This window comes from Pteropus medius, unplaced genomic scaffold, assembly GCF_902729225.1.
Source record: "Pteropus medius unplaced genomic scaffold, Ma_sr-lr_union100, whole genome shotgun sequence".
Classification (NCBI taxonomy): domain Eukaryota; kingdom Metazoa; phylum Chordata; class Mammalia; order Chiroptera; family Pteropodidae; genus Pteropus; species Pteropus medius.
The window spans coordinates 3,635,746-3,654,640 of record NW_024344377.1 but is presented as its reverse complement, the minus strand read 5'-3'; the positions used below and the strand labels follow the sequence as shown (position 1 = coordinate 3,654,640).

Sequence of the window (18,895 nt, the reverse complement as noted above, 5' to 3'; positions counted from 1 at the left end):
TGGTGGTGATGAAGGCGGTAGTGCGGTTGGCGATGCCAGGGATGGTGATGGTGGGGATGGTGGTGGTAGTGATAGTGATGATGGTGGTGGTGGTAGAGATCGTGTTGGTGGTAAAGATCGTGATGTTGACAGTGTTGATAGTGGTGCTGATGACAACGGCTACGTTTTGTGAGCCTCCTACTCTGTGCTCAGCACTAGCGCACTTGACTCTGATCCTTAACACAGCAATACAAATTGGGTAGCAGCATCTTTGTTTGCAGGAAAAAATACTGCGTAACTAAGCAAGGCCACACAGCCAGTGCGAGGCAGGGCTCAGATAGCATGCGGTGATACCCACTCTCATTCCGGGTGAGGAGGCCTCGAGGCAGTGGGCATAAGAACCCCTGGTAAACAGCACAGCTGTCACTCAAGGGTGGCAGCCTTTGGTCTAGGTGGCCCAGTCTCAATGCTGCCTTTGGCAGCAAGGGTTTCCCGGGAGGGACCGTCCCCCCTCCAAGCCACACCAGAGGCCTCCTTTCTCTCAGTCTCAGTGTGCTGAGGAGGGGATGTGTCTCCCTGTCCCCATGGCAACCAACTACCAGGCCTGGTGTTGGTTTGGGTTTTCCTAATTGAGGTGTGGGATCCTTCTGGTTGTGGCTGAGGCTTTTCTGTTCTGGAAAGCCGCCTGCGGTGTGGCTGTGAGTGGGGCCTGGAGGTGCTAGGACCTGCCCACAGGCCACAGGCCCCACAGGCCCCGTGCCGCAGCCCCATGCCACACACCACACACCACTTTAACACCGCACTTCCTTTGAAGAACATACTGGAGGTTTCAGGTCTTTGTAGCTGACAGCTGCAGCACCACGAAATGTACTGGGGTCAGTTCTGGGGTCAGGATAATATGTGTCTTTGCCTCCCCGTGTCCGGCCTCACAGGGTGGAGCTGGCCTCAAGGCCTGGGGTGTGCTAGTGCCTGCTCCCATCGGCCCACTGTGGTGTTTGCCCACCTCCTAGTGAGGTCCCCTGGAATAAGACAAGCCCCTGACTTGCAGCCGAGTTCAGCTCCCAGGTGGCTTGACGCGGCCTCCCTTCCTCGTCTTCCTCATTGCTTCACTGAGTTTGGGCAGGTTGCTCCCTGGGCTGTGCCAGCACCAGACTGTCAGCCTTTAAATGGAGCCTGGGTCCAATCCAGCATTCTGGGCCCATCCCTACGTCTCTGAAGTGGTAAGAAGGGCCAGTGCCCACCATGTCAGGCTGTGGAAAGCTTCCTTGGGTAGGAAGAGGCTCTGTGCTCCCCAGACCTGCCCTCTTCCCTCTCTGAGCCACCCTTGGGGTCTTATGGCCAGCTAACGAGGTGCTGGACACACTGGAAGACATCGTGGTTACCTGATGCTTCTTGCCCGGGGCAAGCGCGAACTCGGGCCACCCAGCGTCAATGGTACAGTTCCCATCTCAGGAGATGCCGGAGCAGAGGTGCCTTTGCTGACTTCTTGTGTTACACTTTCTTCTAAACACTCAGCCAGTGAGTAGCGACGGGGGCATCTCCACATGGCGCCGCCAGATCCTGGCCTCCCGGGTGCAGCACTTTGGGGCAGCGCGGTAACCGAGGACCCGAGGGCGGTGCTGGGGGAAAATCGAGGCATCACCTTGATTCAGAGGGTGTCCCGGAAACCTCACCGAGGATGGCGCCCTGAGGCAGAGACCCAGCAAGTGCTGAGTATTTCCAGAAAGTGAGACCCACGAAGACAGGACGAGGCCCCCGGCCCTGTGTCTGAAACCCCCTCGCCCCACCTACCCGATTGGCTCCCTTATTATCTATCTTACCTGCCAGGATCTTCAAGAAAAATTCTGTTGATAAAAAAGGGATTCTGTCACCTGTGCTGGCACGACCTGCCCGGGTCCCAGATGAGAAGACTAAGAACAGAGGGGTTGTGCTTCCTCCTGCTCCCCAAGCGGCCCATCTCCCTTTCACAGTGGTGGCCAAGTGCACTGGGTTGGACAAAGTCCCCTGCAGGCTGAGGTCACCTCAAGTCCACTTGGCTGGAGTCATGTCCCTTTTGAAAAGGCTTGAGTCACTCAGTGACGCAGCCCCCAATCAGGCCCTATAATTGGGATCTTGCCTTGTTTGAGGCTGGGTGAAAAGAGACTGAACCACTGAGATGCCACATACCCTGTCATTAGCTTCAGCTGGAGGTGCCACTCTGGTGGGAGAAGAGGTGGCAGAGCCCAGGTGCCTGCGACAGAAATATCAGTGGTGGGGAGGGCAGGGGAAGAGTCGGCAGACACAGGGGAACCCTCCTTCATCAGACAAACGGGCCTTGACTGTGCCCATGACCTCTGAGAACACCCACCGCCTCCCCCACGGTGTTATGTTCTGGAACACCGCCCTGCTGGCAGCGCTGTGGAAACTGAGTCTTGAAAGCTCACCTGGGCAGAAAAGAATTGAATAGATTCTTTAACTCTACAGACGTCACAGGCAGAATTGTAACGCTGCCTTCCCTTTGGCCACTGAGAGGGGGTGAGTCATCGGCGTCTCGTGGCTGGGAACACAGAGAGATCCTTCCCACGTACAGTCACTAGGGTACTCGAGAGCCTCCCAGACCTTGGTCAGAGTGTGCTGAGAGCACCTTTGTGGTTCTCCCCCGCCTCCCCCACTGGAGCTTCTAAAGACCCGCTTAGCCACGTAATTTGGATTTCTAACAAATTTGTTCCCTCATGTGACCATAACGTGCTGACCTTTCCTTATGGCCCCTTGTGGGTCACAGGCCATACCACGAGGTGACAGGAGGAAGGGACCCTGCTGGGCTGGGCTGCTGTACTCTGCGTCACTGTTCACTCCGTGTCCTTGGGCCTTTAACTAACCAGCAGTGCCCTAAACTCTTTTGAAAGGGAGGGTGACTGTTCCATGATCTCGCTCATGCTGCCTCTGGTTACCCCTGGCACCATCCGGGGACTTCTGATCTGAATGTTCAAGCTTGGGGAGGCCCCCTGCTCCCTCACCCCCGCCACCTCACCCCTGCCCTCCCCATCTACAAGAGCCAGAACCAACTGGACTGTTTCAGAGTCTAGGCTGGTCCACGACATGTAGCCTGGAGACAAAAGGGGAGTCGGCCATTCGGATTTGCTTCTTGGAACTTTATACTCAGGATTCTGGCAGACAGGCAGTGAGCTGAGCTGCAGAGTCCCAAGGCCCATCGTACACAACTCCGATGCTGATCACCCGGAGTGAGCACACACTCCGCCAGCGAGGAGTGCGCTCCCTGTAAGACCACCCTCCCTTCAGATGCCAGACGCAAGTTCGGGGGTCCCCAGGCCACATGCACTTCTCACCAACTTGCTATAAATTCAGGGGTTCCCCCAACCCCCTTCAGGTTTAATTCACTGGAACAACTCACAGAATTCAGGAGAGCACTGCGTTTATAATTTTATTAAAGCAAAAGGATATGAATTAGAACCAGCAAAAGGGAGCGATACACAGGGCAAGGTCTGCAAGGGATGCGTCCCCGACCCACACTCCGACATATGGTCACCATCCAGGAAAAGTCCCTCGAGCCTGGTGTCCAGAGTTTTTACTGGGTTTCATTACTGAGGCACGAGTGATTGAATAATTGGCCAGGTGGCTAAACTCTATCTCCCGCCCCCTTGCCCTCCCCAGGGTTTGACCTGGTTCAAAGTCCCAACTTTCTGATCACACTGTTAGTCATTGTGGCATGGCCAGCCCCAACTTGTGTCATCTCGGTAGCAGAAACTCAGGAATGGTGTCTAGGGCCACCAAGATTAAAAAGACACTCCTACCACCTGGAAAATTCCAAGGATTTAGAAATTACCTCCCAGGAACTAGAAGCAAAGTCAAATTCTTGATGATACAACTATGGCTAACAAGCCTGTGCAGGGGCGAGTGAGCCTGGCCTCGTCTGCAGAGAGGCACATGGGGGAGCGAGAGGCAGAGACACCTCAGGCACGGGCTGTCCATATTTTCGCACTTTTCCTGTTCCCACAAACACAGCTGCTCTTGGATGCTCAAGTCAGGCAGGTGACAGAGACCTGGGTTCTTATCAGTGTCAGACTCCAGGGTCACCAAATTTTGGAGCTGGGAGGAATATCTTCAGTCAATTTGTTCAAAACCCTTTGTGTTTCTCCAGGTCCTTTTTAGATAGAGGCGGGGCAGAAATAACAAATCAGAGAGAGAGAAATTCCCAAGGAACCTAGTCCCATCGTCCCGTTTCCCATGCGATGTCCGGGGACAGTTAACTTAGGACGGTGTTTCTCAAACTTGAGTGTGCTTCGGAATCATCTGGAAGGCTCTTTAAAACACAGAGTGCTGGGCTGCCTCCCAGAGTTTCTGATGGAGGAAGCCTAGGGCGGGACTCAAGAGCTTGCATTTATAACGCATCACCCAGCGAAACGAGAACGCGGGAGCTGCTGGGCTGAGGGCCACACTGGGAGCCACTGTATCAAGGGCAGGAGGGCAGGTCTTTTCCACACAAGCAGAGTCTTCCTCAGCTTCGCCCCAAGGAGCCTTTCTCTGACCAAAGGCTCATCTGTCACCAGAGAAGAAAAGAACATTAGGAGTCAGGATCCCTGAGTCCTGGTTCAGGTTGTGACACAAACTGCTTGAATGATTCGAGGCAAGGTTCTTGCCTTTCTTTCTTTTAATTTTTCTTTTTCAATTAGAATTGACGTTCAATATGATTTTATATTAGTCTCAGGTGAGCGACATCGTGTTGAGAATCATCTGGAAGGCTGATTAGACATTTGTAAAACTTACGAAGTGATCCCCCCGATTAGTCTAGTACCCATCTGGCAGCACAGATAGTGCGATATCGTGACCATATTCCCCGTGCTGTGCTTCACATCCCCGTGACTGTTTTGTAACTACCGATTTGTACTTCTTAATCCCTTCACCTTTTTCACCCAGTCCCCCAACCCCCCTCCCATCTGGCGATCACCAGTTTGTTTTCTGTGTCTGTGAGTCTGTTTTCATTTTGTTTGTTCGTTTATTTTGTTCTTTAGAGGCCACATATAAGAGAGATCATATGGTATCTGTCTTTCTCTGACTTATGTCACTCAGCATAACACCCTGTAGGTCAATTCACGCCATGGCAAATGGTAAGATTTTATGGCTAAGTAATATTCCATTGTACCACAACTTCTTTATCCGGTTGTCTATTGATGGGCACTTAGGTTGCTTCCGTATCTTGGCCATTGTGAATAGCACTGCAGTGAGCATAGGGGTGCGTGGATCTTTTTGAATTAGCGTTTTGGTTTTTTTCCGGTAAACACCTAGAAGTGCAATTGCTGGGTCATAAGGCAGTTCTGTTTTTAAGTTTTTGAGGAACCTCTGAACTGTTTTCCAGGTTCTTGCCTGTCTGAGACTCTTATTTCCTCTTCTGTCAAATGGTTTCAATAACAGGACCGACCTCGTGTGATTCATGTGAGGATTAAATGAGATGCTGTCTTTAATTGCTCCCTGACCCCGGGAGTACAAGAAATGCCATATTTCCTTAATTTCCAAATCAGATGTGTCGTAAGATTTATGAGAAGCCCAGGGTCAATGTTTTGCAAAGTTCTGTCCCACCCAGTGAGTCCTCAGACCATCGAGGTCACTTCCATTGCAGATTTTGTCTGTGTGTTCTCGTCAGTGTCCTTTGGAGGAGAGGCCTCTGCTAGCAGCTCCACTCGACGGAGCCTGGGCTTGGGCCTCTGGAAGGGAGGCTGGAGGCTCCTCATTGCTCAGAGCCCCTCGTCACCGGACTGCCCCCCACAAGCCGCACTGGGATCCAGCTGCCACAGAGCCAGCGCCTGCCCCACCGTGCGGCCCACCTGACTGCCCTCACACTCGCCCGTGTCATCCCATTTCGTCCCTCCTCCTTTAAAGCCCAGACACCTCATTTGAAAATAGTAAAGGCAGCAAGAATAACAGGAAGCCAGTTTCTTCCCCGCGATGAGTTTTCTCACGGCTTGCTTTGGTTTTGGAGTGATCCTTTTATTCTGCCCTGGGGAATTCATGGGTGCAAAAGAAATGTCAATAGTTGGCTACTTTTCCTCCTCTTGCCCTGCCACCCCCTTACCACACTTCCCTCTGCCAACTTGGGGTGCACCTGCATGAAGCCATTGCTGGCGGCTGAAGGGGACCGTGGGGCCTCGAAAGCAGAAGCGATTTAACAAGCAGTTTCCTTCCTGGAGGCCAGCCCCACCTAGGGGGCCAACTGGAGCCCAAGCCCTGAGTTGGGAACACAGGACACCCCTGTTGCCCACCTTTCTCCAGGTTTTGCCTTGGACCCTTTCCCACTCCAGGAGAGACCTGCCACCCTGGTCCTTTGGTGCCTTTCCCTGGAGCCTTGAGTGGACAGTTTAGGCCGAGTACCCTGGCCAGATGTCTGGGTCTCTTCCCACCTCTGGCTGGAGCCCTCCTGCCTGGAGCCACCCCTGCCCGCTCGGCTGAGCTCCCAGCCTCTGCCTCCGCCCTCCTGGCAGGCTGCACCCCCAGCAGCCTTGTTCATCTCTGCCCTTTGATGCGTGGAACGGGCTGGTCCGTGACGGTAGGGACCGTGTCCTCTTCGCCTACTCGTTTCCGGCACGTGAAAGGTAAATCACGAGCAGTGGGCAAATAAAGCCCAGGGCTGCTCAAAACAGGAAATGGCTGCGAGTCAGTGTAGGTGAGAGAAGACGCATGCTCCCGTTTGGGCGTGTGGTTCATTCATTGGCCCCATTAATTCCTCGCCCTGAGCCTGCGGTTCCTCATCTGAGAAACGGGGCTAGTACCATCTTAATGAGGGCCAAAGCCACAGCGCCTTCTTCACTGTCAAGTCTGGAAGGCTGGGGGCGGGAAGAGGGCGAGGAGGGTTGTCACTTATTCTTGCAGACGTTCATTTACACAGTCAGCATAACCAAATTAAAGCTCGCAATTAAGCGGGCATTGTATTAGCTGCCCCACCCTCTGCCAGGATCTGGAGCAGGTCTGGGCCGAGTGGGGAGAGGCCTGGGGGCCAGATGACGAGGTCTCAGGGGCAGCCCCGGAAGAGGCATTAGTCGCGGGGCTTGAAGAAGGAGCAGGTGGAGGGGTCAGGAACTGCGTCTTTGGGGTCACGAGGAGAGGATGATGCGTGCAGGGGTCAGAGGGGCACACTGTAATCTGCTCCGCAAAGACTGTTTGGCACCGACAGTGGGCCCCGGAGAGAGTGACGGAGAGCAAAGATGCCAGGTCCCCGCCACCGCGGCCTGCTCTCAGCAGGGAGACAGAGTGGAGCAAGGGGAGCACTAAGCAGAGGCCCGGTAGTGCTAAGGGCAGGCCGGCCCGGGGATCTCGGAGTGACTTCGCCCATAACGGTTAAACACGGCCGTGAACCCGTGCTGAACGGTTCGTGACTCTGGCCGCTGACCAGTGTGTGGGAGACACCGGCTGCCCAGCCGACCGGGGCTTCCCAGGTGGAGGGGCAGAGGACGAGCCAGCCTCAGCTACCGACATCCAAGAAGGCCCTTCAGCGCGGCCGTGCGTAGGCTAAGACTGAAGCATAAGACTAGGCGCTGTAGGGTTGGCCCTCACTAAGATGGTACTCGCCCCATTTCACAGATGAGAAACCAGAAAAATAGGGAGAGGGTGCTTCTGAACGAGGGAACAGCAAATGCAAAGGCCCCGGGAGAGCGTGACAGGGAGAGAAGTAAACTTGGGGAGACGGTGACGGTGACGGGCTTCAAACCTGGCCAGGGAGACCTGGTGACGGGCTGGGCTGCAGACTGGCCATTCCGGCTTCTGGGGCCTAGCTGGGCCCTGGGTAGCGGGGAGGTGGCGGCTCTAGCCCCTTGCAGGTTTGACACGCCTCCCAAGCGGGGATGTGCATCTGGGGCAGCTGGGGCCACAGGGCCAGGGCACACGAGGAATTTCTGCAAGACCGTGGTGGGCCTGGCCACCTCAGGATACCGAGAAACAATCAAGTCCAACTGAAATAATAAACAGGGTCAACATTTCAGTCATCAAATGCGCAGTTTAATAACCCAATGGCACACTTAAAAGCCACACGTTCGCGTGGGAGTGGTGACCTCTCTGAGGCAGGTTTTGTTTGTTGTTAAGACATGGAACCTTGCCCCGACCCGTCCGAGTTAGGGAGGGCTGGGTGTGTTTCATGGGACTTTTGGAGGAACTGGAGGCCAGTTGTGAGTGGGGAGGCTGTTCAGGGTCCCTGTGGCCTTTTACGGGGACATCCTGGTGAGAGTGGTTGAGAATCACTGAATAAAAAGCCCTGATGTCTGTCTTTCTTGCTAAATTGAGCACCCCAAGAGGGGAAGTCCCAAAAGGGGTGACACCCCATTTGTCTTACCCATCACTGTGTCCCCAGAACCTACCATAGTACTCAGCATTTAGTAGATGCTCAGCACATATTGCTTGAATGAATTAATCTGTGTTAATTTTCTTAATGGATAAATTAATTTATAAAAAGTACACACACACGTGTGTATTTCTGTAGCTGGCTACCTGAGAATCACCTGGGGAGTGTTTTTAGAAGTTACATTCCTGGGTTCCGATCACAGAGAGTTGGGGTGGAGTCTGATGGGTCTTTGACTCTCTTATGTATGTGGGGTTCACAGACGTACGTATTAATTAAATTTGGTTATTTTCTCTTGTTAATCTGTCTCATGTAGATTCAGTTATTAAAATTAAAGAAGAACAGAACCAGCAATTCTGCTTCTAGGTATATGCCCCCCAAAACTGAAAGCAGGACTCATCCATAGCAGCAGTATTTATAATATCCAAAAGGTAGAAACAAGCCATGCCCATCGACAGATGACAAGATCAACAAAATATGGTCGACCTCTACACACAACGGGATTTTATTCAGCTTTTGAAAATGGAATGAAATCTGACACCTGCTACAATGTGGATGACTTTTGAAGATGTTATGCTAGTGAGATGAGTCAGTCACAGAGGGACACACACGGTCTGACTTCACTTATATGCGGTACTTAGAGCCGTCAGATTCACAGAGGCAGAAAGTGGAGTGCTGGTCTCCAGGTGCTGGGGGCGGAGCGGATGGGGCGTCATTAGTCGGTACACGGTTCCAGTTTGGGATGATGAAAAATGTCGAGCTAGATGGAGGTGCAGGCTGCACAACAATGTGAATGTGCTGACTGCCCCAGGACTATGGTAAAGAGGGTAAATTTCAGGTTGCGTGTATTCACCACACACACGAAAACGGTGCTCGTCCCAAGCAGGTGCAGGAATGACTGGGAAGGGATGTGGACTTGATTCTAATGGCCTTTTGTGGCTTCGTCTCCTACGAGTGGCTGAGACTGGAGCACTGGCTTTGCGTCCTTCTCTCGGGGTGCACATCCTAACCACTGCCCTCAGGATGCCAGGCAGGCCTCCTGAATGGAGGCCACATGGCATGTCCGCGGGGGCAGCTGCTGCCCAGCCCCAGCCGATTCTCACCCTGTGGGATGCCTGGTTATGGGAGAGAAGTCCGCAAAATCTCCTAACGTTTAAATCTTGACAACTGGTTCAGCGAACAGGCAAACAGGTAACCCACGTGTCAGTCAAATACAACCACTCTGAGATGCCAGGTCTGGGGTGGTGTCCTTGGAGCTCGCAGGCTCCGTCCCAGCTAGAGGTCCCCGTTCCAGCCCCTGTCACCCATGCCGCAGCACTTCTGAGGTCTGACTCCCTGAGAATCTCCCCGCTTTCGGTGCACCCAGAGGGAGGTCTGAGGGGTGAGGGCGAGTGCCCAGGGCCTGGGCTCTGCTCGCGCTGGGGTCTCTGCTCTGCTGTCAGTGAGCTGTGAGGCCGTAGGCGACTTGCTTCTTTCTTCCCCCTCTGCCTCAGTTTCCTTATCTGCCGCATGGGAATAGTGATAGTTCCATCTCGTAGAGCTAGAGCGAAGACTCCAGGAGGGGGAACGTGCGCAGTCTGGCCCAGGGCAGGGCCAGCGGAAGGCCTCTGCAGTGTGTGCGTGCGTGTGTACCTGGGTGTCAGCCATGGCTGTGGAAAGAGCAGGTGTGGAGTCGGACAGGTCATCGGACAGGGTTACACAGCCTCAGAGGTCCGTTTCTTCATCTGTGGCATTGGCTAAGGAAGCACAGGGTCCTGCACGGATGACTGGAGGGGCTCGCCTGCTGCCGGTGGGGGGCAGGGAGCTCAGGCCTGAGCCTGCGGGAAGAACACACAGGTTGATGCCAGCAGGGGAGAGGGCGTATGTGCCTGATGCTCGGGTGTGTCACTGACTGGACCTCGAGCCTCACACCCCGCCAGCTGTTTCCCAGCCGGGGAAGCTGGTAGACAGGCTCGTGGGGATGGGAGGCAGCGCTGGAGCCTTGGACAACGCCAGCGTCCACTGACATCTTTCCCCCATCTCTGCAGGGGGCGGAGGAAAGCGCAAAGGGAAAAGCAAGAAGTGGAAGGAAATCCTGAAGTTCCCTCACATCAGCCAGTGTGAGGATCTCCGGAGGACAGTAGGTAAGCTGGCCCCGTCCCGCCTCGCCGCGAGGGGGCTCGGGGAGGGGCTGGTGGGGGAGCAAGGAGTCTGCTAACCACCAAGAGGGGAGTCCAGTACCAGTTAACTCCGTGATTCCATGTCAGGCTCCAGGCTGACGTCCTTGCTAACTGACATAAAGATGCAACCAACATTTATTCAGTATTTGATCCATACTAGGCAGAATGATCTCAGTTACCTCTTCAGGCAGGTACTATTATTTTACTCTGCCTTTGAAAGTGGAAGACTGAGGTGCAGCGGGGCTCCGTGACTGGCCCAAAGTCGCACAGCTTGTGGGAGACTGGTGGAGGGGGGCCAGGCCCAGCACTGAGCACCCCACTCGTGATGTTCCACCCTTCCTGGAGCCTGTGGATCCTGCCCTTTGCAAGCAGCTCCAGGTTTTGGGAGCCCAGGGTGGGGCGAGCATCTGGGCTCTCCGTCCTCTTGCCAGGGATGTTGTGCTCACCGAGGGGCCACCCTGCTCAGTGGCACTGCCCAGTCCTCTTTTTCCAGCACCCACATGGCCAAGTACCTCCCACAGCAGAGGGGACTTGTCTCTTGAGGGACTGGCACATCCAAACGTACCTAGTGAGGTCCATCTCCTGCCGCACTCAGGACACGGCTGTGGTGAGGAGGCCAGGTGACTGGCGAGGGCTCCCAGGGGTGGGTGTGTTGGGGCTCCTCCTCATACTGAGGGGCCCTGGCCCTTCTCCCCCATGTGCCCTGAGGTGGGGCATCCCCCCTCTATGTGTGTGAAGGCTTCTTACTGGATATAGAATGGCCCTGTGACCCCAAACTCTGCAGGCCCAGCTATCCTTGGGACTTCTGTCCGTACGTTTGGGTGAACCGCGCTATGCCTGCCGTGAGATGTGAGACCACTTGCGACTATCTGGCCTTTCTAAATGGCTTCTCCATGTGGCCTGGCCTCTAGCGGTTTCCCAGGCCAGGTGGGTCCTACCTGGCGGGCCTCCTAGGCCTGCTCAGTCCTGGCCCCGAGGCCCACCCTCCAGATGCTTCGGTGGCACTGTGATAGCAGGCGACAGTCGTTAGCTCCGTGTGTCCTGTGTGCCCAGCATGGAGGAGAAGCTTGCTCCGTTGGTGTTTATGAGCCGAATGGCAGCCACTTGCGCCTCCTGGAGGCTGATGTGAGCAGCTGGGGATGGCAGGGTGCCGAAGGAGGGGGAGAGGTCCTCCAACCCACCTCCCATCCTTAAAACCACAGGTTGGAATCCTTCTGGCATTTGTGGGGCGGAGAGGGGAGCGGGCCTGAGGGAGCGAGGCCGCTGGGTCCAGACAGACCTGGGTTCTAACTGCAGCCTTTTTGCCAGTCATTCAACAAACTGCCTAGTCTTGCAGAATTTCAGTTTCTCCAGCTGACCAGTGGTCACGAGCTCAGTCCAGCGAGACCATGTGTGTCAAGGGCTGCTGGAGCCCCCTCGGGAGCCTGGGGCCCACACCCCTCAGCACCCCAGCTTTCTTTTCGGAATGCCCGACAGCCCCCGCCCTGCTGAGCTGCTCCCGTGCTGGGGGCTTGCGTGCCATGTTCACTTTTAATGCTGGAGGCACACAAGCAGGTGGGCCTTTGTCCTGGGGCTGAGAGAGAGCAGATGGCCATGTCACTGGCAGCTCTCAGTGGCCTTCAAAGAGGGGAGGGAAGGGAGAGCCCCCTGGAGTTTGTTGGTTAACTCCCAGGGGCATTTTGTTCTTAATGCTAATTTAGGCTTAGATTGAGTATGAGTATGGGGCGTGGGGGGGGGAGTGCAGGGACCTCAGTTGCCATGGTCACCACAGACCCTAGGGAGCCAAGCTCTCTCTTTAGCCTCTTCGTCCAAGAGCAGCGAGCTCACTGGCTACCGGAATGCCTTTCCTGGAGGCGGAGCCCGGCTTTTCCTCAGCAGGCCCAAGAGGATGGCTCCCACTCAGCCTCAGGGCCAAGGGGCTGCTGACCCAAGAGACTTTTCTGAGGTGCTGATTTAGAAGAGGGAGCTTGCAGGGAGCTATGCCACGGTGGGGTGGCTGGGCGAGGGCCGGGCTCGTCTGGGAGGGGCCTTGCCTGTGAAGCCCGCTCCTGGGAGAAGCTGTGTGCTTCTCTGCCTTTGGGTAAACTGCCCGCAGGTGACGGGGCCAAAAGTGCCCTGTGAGGCACAGCCGGCCCTGATGACCACTTCCTCAGAATCCAGATGCAGTCCCAGCCAGGGTCTTCGGAGCGTCCTGTCCCTTTCTGTGGGCGCACCCCTCCGTAGCTATTGTCGAATGTCTGTTTGCCCCTGAAGTGTGAAAGCCTCTCTGGGAAGGACCTTTTAAATTCCCGCCATGTGCCTGGTGCCTGGTGCCTGGTGCCTGGTGCCTGGTGCCTGGTGCCTGGTGCCCGGCTTCCAGGAGGCTCACGGCAGATGGCGGTTCGATGGATAAGAGAAGGAAAGAATGAATGGAGACGTGTGAGTGAGTGAACACTGAACTTACACAGTGTTTCGAGTAAATGGAAGAGCATCGAGAGTAATGTAAAGAGCATTCATGTAACTGCCATCAGATTAAAGAAATCTTAATGCTTTGCTATATTTCATGTATATGTTTCTTAAAAATATAAAACATGAAAATATAAACTATGAGACTTCTGGTTCTAGACATACGAAGGAGGCACATGGTCCCCTATCCCTCTCGCCGAGGGCAGTCAGAAGCTCTGGCTGTCCTGTATATCACAGATGCCAGGAGGTTCTCGGGGTGGAGGGAGGGAGGCAGGCTGGCCGGAGACCTGGGGAGTGAGGAGCAACCCGCCAGGGAGCCTGGGTTTTCTTTCTCGCCTCCCTTATTTCCCAGGGACCGGGTGCTGGAGAAACTCATGACCTGGGAGAGCCACTGGGTGCAGACAAAAAAGATGCCCCGCTCCAAAAAAAAAAAAAAAAAAAACAGCAAGCCTGTTCTCATTAGCCAAAGGCAGCAGAGCTGGACTGGGAGGCTGTTGGCACGGTGCAGCGCCCACTCCAGAGCTGTCACACTTCCGCTGCGGTTCACACCAGCAACCTGGACACCCGCCTTTCTGCCTTTCCTCTCGCTCAACCAAGATCCAGATTCACGGGTCCGGGGTCCCCTCCTCCTCACTCCTCCTCTCTGACACACAGGTTCTGAGACTTGGTTCTGATACTCAGCCCTGCTGAGGCCCGGTGCCCCCCGCCGCAGAATCTCAGCACCCCTTGCCCTAGCCCCGCCCCCCACGAGGCTTATGTGCATTGCTCCAGAAGCACCACAAATGTCCCTCACCTTCCAGCCAGCCCGGCCCTGCCTTCTTCACTTCCGGTTTGGGGGACCGAGGAGCTTTTCTTTGTCCGTGGACCCCCTTGGCAGGGCCCACTCCCCTAGGAGGGTGTGAGACACGTGTGTGCCAGTGTGTGAAAATGAATTCTTCTGTTCTGGATCCTAGAGGGCCTTGAAAAGAGTCTGTGTGCGTGTGCCGTGTGAGGGGAAGCCGGGAAAGACAGGAAGGCCGGCGTAAGCCGAGGGGCTGCAGCTCACGGCCACGGGTCCCAGCACTTGGGCCTTGCGGCCTGTTTACAGTCTGTCGCCCTGCTGTTTGCCCAGCCTCTGCTGGGGTGCTGTTGGAAGGCTTTCCTCAATAAAAATCTCATTGCTTTTCTAGACCAAGACACAAACCAAACAGTGGCAAATGCCGCATTTATTTTTCTTGCGGACACATGAGCTCACTTTCTGAAGCTCTTTGGGAGGATGTCCCGGGACAGGATTCAGGCCAAGGCGACAGGGCCTCTCTGGGCCCAGAGGACAGCGTGGGGCGGCGCGGGGAGAAGGCTCCTGATCAGAGGGAAGGGCAGAGCCCACGAGGACCCAGGGACACTGGCCCCTCTGGACCGCCCAGAACAGTGGTTGGCTAAAGCCACACCCTCTCTTGGCCTCAGCACTGCCCTGCATGACCACAGGCCATATCCTCCCAGCAGCCTGGGTGACTTGGAAAAATGAAAACTTCCCCTTGTGAATCCCCTGCAGAAGCCACGATGACAGTTCTCCATCCCACTTGGAACAAAACCCACACCCCTTACTGTGGCTGATGAGCACTGTGGCCATCGGGTGAAGCCTAGAGACTCCCTCTTAGAATAATGCTTTTAGGTATATAAAATACAATGCATGAGGTTACAAAGGAAACCAATTATTTTCGCTTATTAGATACAGTTATTTGACACTTTAAAATGTTATGATATTGAAGTGTATGTGCTTCTTTGTTGATACTTTAGATAATAAGGTCGAATAGCTACTGCAATTTTCGCTGTGTGACGAGCGTGAGCGCTATTTCCAGATATCAGTAGCAGCAACGGCGCTAGGAACGGATGGGCGATTTCCGCTGTTGACGCATCCCAGGCACTGCTGACGTTATGTGGGTGTCGCCGACGTTTGTGGCCGAAGGAAGTGCTCATTCTCACTTAGAGGCTGGTGAAAAGAGCGGCGACACTTCCTCCATCCAAGTCCGTGGGCCCCCTAAATCCTGTCCACGGTCCCCCTGGCCGTGCCCCGCCCAGCCGAGCCGGCCTGCCCTGTGTCTGATCACGAGCCACACACCCCGAGCTTGTCTCCAGTCTGGAGCTTTTGCAGCTGCCATTCGCACCTGCTGGATTGCTCTTCCCCACAAATTTTCCAGGGACCTTTAGGTCTCAGCTCAGATCACCTCCTCCGTAGAGAAGCCTTCCCAGCCAGCCTCTAGGCAGGAACCATAATGTCCCTGGAATCACTGTCTTTCATACAGTGCTGTTTATTAATGTTCTTTGCCTGTAACTCCACCTGAAGTCATCTTTTGTGTAGTTGTTGACTGTGTATTTTCTGTCCCCACCACTAGACTGGATGTCACTCGGTAATAGTGACTATGTCTTGTCTGGTTCACCAATAGGACCATGCCTGGGGCTCGTTAAATATTGGGTGAATAAAGGAATGAATGAGGAGAAATATTGGAAATTAGGGGCCTTTAAAAAAATTTGCGACATGTGCTTTATCATATCCAAATTTAATCTTATCCAGTGGTTTAAACCTAAAGTCATAAAAGTTTAGACTTAGGAGGTGCCTTGGAAAGCATCTACTTTGATACCTCTCCCCTCAGTCCTTCCTAGGTAGATGAGGAAGCTTAGCACAATTACAAGGCTGGGGCCACAACCTGGTGGCTCCTGGCCCAGGTCACTTTCCCCTAAGGCTATAGTTTGAGTAATTCTCACAGTGATGTCAGGCTGCCACAGAATCCTCAGCATAAGAAACTGGAGGGCATCTTGTCCAACACCCATTTCAGACCTGAGTAAACAGTAAAAAGTGACCTCTCCAGGACAGTCCAGGCCCCTGGTCCCAAGCTACAGCTTTTCATCCCCTAATATAATATTGACTCCTAAACATCTTGGGCCTCAGCCCCCACCAATAATCAAAGCAGAGACTCATCAGGCACTCAAGGGGACACACGTGTCTGTCTGTTTCTCTTTTTATTTTAACTCGTAAGTATGGGTCGTATGTTCATTTGTTTATCCGACAAGTATTTATGGAACACTTTCTCTGTGCCACCCATTGTGGGGGCAGATCTGATTCCTGCTCCCCTGGAGCTCATGCATGGCTTCGCCCAGGAAACTGAGAGACGTAAAGCAGTGATAACAAATTGAGAAAGTTCTGTGATGGAGGAATAGGTTGCTGAGCTGGAGAAAAGTGTCAGGGGGCCCGCCCCCATCATGGAGGAGGTAGCATCACTCTGAGCCCCCAGCGTTATCTCCTTGTGTGAGCTCCCAGAGGGCGTAGACTTCCTGTCCATCTCAGAATCCCCCTTGCTGACACAGTGAGTGGATTGGGTGGTAGAAGGAAGGATGGGTAAAGCGGCCGAATGGATGTTTTCTCCTTCCCAGCCCAGACGCTGCGACTGGCAGCAACGAGTATTAAGACAGAAATTTCTTGCTACACACATCTACTTCCAGCGTGAGCCCCAGACATGAGTAACTGACCCTTACACAATCTTGGAGGAGGGCAGACAGACCATGAGAGGAAGAAGCCATTCTCTAATGGCCGTTTGATGAAACATCAAATAATGACATTATTAATTAATAAACTAATTGTTCACATAAGATAATTAGAGGACCCAAATCAAAGCAGTTCCCAGAATATGCAAAACTTGGAAGGCCAGAACGTCATTGTGAAGATAAAAGATTGTCGAGGTCTGCAAATATTTCTCAGTGACGCAGAAAGTTCTGTCGGGGAAAAGCGTGGCATTTTTATTTATTTAGCTCCGCCTCATTGCGTACTTTATTCTTTCATTTAAAAAAAAAAGTATGAGGGGGCTTGAGTGAAAGAGTCGATTATTCCCCTATTTGGCAATATTTCTGTAGGAGCTGTCCAAAAGCTGTATAATAAATCAGGGCCCCCTCCCCACCCCTTGGCATGACGGACGTTTGTGAGAAGGCTGCTCACAGATAGTAGCTGTGGTGGCGCCCTGTGCCCTCGTGACTGACCCATGAGGCGGGGAGATGTCGTCTGCCTGGTGGGAGAGCTTCTGGCCAGAGCCTTAACTCTTTGCAGGAGCAGAAGCTCTAGGCTGTGGGGGACTCTGGAAGAAAAATGTAGAATCTTAACATCAAAGAAAAAAGAAACCCCAAGCACCGTAATATCGTGAGGTATGTCTGGAACTAGCCGAGTACTTGATAATTCACTCCCTAACCTTTGTGCATGTTCTTCAACAAGAAATCAGCCTACGAAGATTGTTCGAGCCCCTACTATGTGCTAAGCATTGTCACAGGCACAAGAGTGGTACCATTGGACATAGGAGAAGTGCAGTCTCGTGGAAGGACCTGCTTTGTCACTGGCACCAGGGTTAAGTGGTGGCTCTGCTACTCCCAGCTGAGTGACATTGGGCAAATTGTCTAATTTCTCTGGGTTGCAGTTTCTTTGTCTATAAAGTGGAGACACTAGTACCGACCTGGCGGAGCGGCGGGAGGGCCAGCAGAGTGCCTAGCGGACGCCATTGCCATCGTCATCGTCATTGCGGTGCTAGAGGCTTGAGGGCAGAGGCTGAAGATCCTGTGGAGGGCTTCAGAGTTCCCCAAAGAAGCTGACTTGGCCACAGGTGATGAACGGAGCTAGATGTATCTGTGCTAACATCACGTGGTCCAGCGTCCCAGGAACCCCCCCCGCCCCCGCCTTGGGGTCATCCCAGTCCCTTTCCTGAGTCCCTGCCTCCAGTCTCTTCTTCCCAGAGGCCCACTCAGATTCCTGCAGCCCTCCGGCCTCGTCCCTCCCCATGGCCCTGGGAAGCCCACAGTGTCACACTCAGCCCAGATCTCTGGACTGGAGAGTTTCTTTGCAAGGACACATGGTGGTTCTGGAAGTTTGCGCCCCAAAGCCCTAATGACGGTTACCCCTGGGGAAGGCATGGAGGTTAACTTTATTTAAAATGTTTTTGTTTTTTTTAAAAAGGAGATTGAATTGGCATGTTACTTGTGTAATTAAAAGTTGAATAAGTGAAGACTGGATGTGCTGCCTGATTCCACAGTGGGGCAGTAGGAACAGTGACACCATTTCTCTCTTTCCTTATGACTTTGTGTCCCCTGATGAGTCTGTGGGCTCTGAGAAGATGCTCAGAGCCTCACCATTTTTTGCATACCCCACAGGACTGGCTGAGGGGCCCCTGCCCGGTTCTTCTTGGATGCTGGCAGGCAGGAGCCACCCTGCACCTCCAGCAGGTGCCTCCATCCTTTGAGAATTTGGAGGAAAGTCCAGACCTGGATCAGCTGAGTCTGACCCTGGACCCCATCCGTGGGGTCTCCAGGCTTCTGCTAGGCTGCTTAGCTCTGCTCTCTGACCTGGAGTGGCCCCTTAATCCAGCCCACGGAGGTCTCTGCCTATAGCGTCAGTGCCCACTGAAAGGAATGGGTGGCTTGTGTTCTCACTCAGAGATGCAGCAGGGGCTGGTCTGTACCTCAAACACCTTCCCTCTCTGCTCGCCCCTGATCAAGGGCTACTGGCCCCCTGGCATTGCCAGGCACTCGTCAGGGCCGGGAAAGGATGCCGGAATCCTGGGTTGGGTCCCTCCCCCGTCTCCTTCAGGCCGCTAGACTAGCATGCAAACTCTTGATTTCATCGTCAGGGAAACCAAGTCTTTCTGCAGACGTCATCGCTGTCCTTGGGGTGATAAGGGCACGTCACGTCTCTCGTTCTGCCACTTGCCATGGCCCAGTAAGGTACAGCATCTGCTCATCCTTGGAGGGCAAGATAAATTTAGATGTGGTGGATTTAGAACATCAGGTGACCTGTTTGCAGCTGTAGCTCTCAGGAGGGAGGGGGCAGCCTGGCTTGTCTGCCCACTGTTTTCCGGGCATCCATCTCGCTACTCCACCAAGCTCGGTAGCCACCTAAAGACAGGGGGCCGGGTCCTCAGTGCCTGGCAGGAGCCGAGGTGCACGTGAGATGCTCAGCGATCCTAGTCGGTGAGCTCTGCAT

The 18,895-nt window shown here is 54.0% G+C and overlaps 1 protein-coding gene and 1 long non-coding RNA gene across 7 annotated transcripts in view; one reads left to right on the top strand and one right to left on the bottom strand.

Moving 5' to 3' along the window:
- LOC120608880 (uncharacterized) overlaps positions 1 to 1,909 on the bottom strand; it is a 14,311-nt gene extending 12,402 nt beyond the window's left edge. The window contains exon 1 of one of the 2 annotated variants that reach the window (XR_005654560.1): positions 1,800 to 1,909. This is a non-coding gene — a long non-coding RNA (uncharacterized LOC120608880). Of the gene's footprint in view, positions 1 to 1,361; positions 1,539 to 1,799 lie in introns of those variants that run through there. The other variant, XR_005654561.1, reaches the window with a different exon arrangement.
- The window catches only part of GRK5 (G protein-coupled receptor kinase 5), a 192,765-nt gene that overhangs the window by 79,467 nt on the left and 94,403 nt on the right, over positions 1 to 18,895 (top strand). For 4 of the 5 annotated variants that reach the window (XR_005654559.1, XM_039870871.1, XM_039870875.1 and 1 more), the window contains exon 2: positions 10,327 to 10,422. The exons of the other annotated variant lie outside the window; for it this stretch is intronic. Coding sequence is in view for 1 of the 4 variants with exons in the window: in XM_039870871.1 (XP_039726805.1) it covers positions 10,327 to 10,422 (96 nt within the window). In the remaining 3 variants the exon portion in view is untranslated. The remainder of the gene's footprint in view (positions 1 to 10,326; positions 10,423 to 18,895) is intronic. 5 annotated transcript variants of the gene reach the window in all.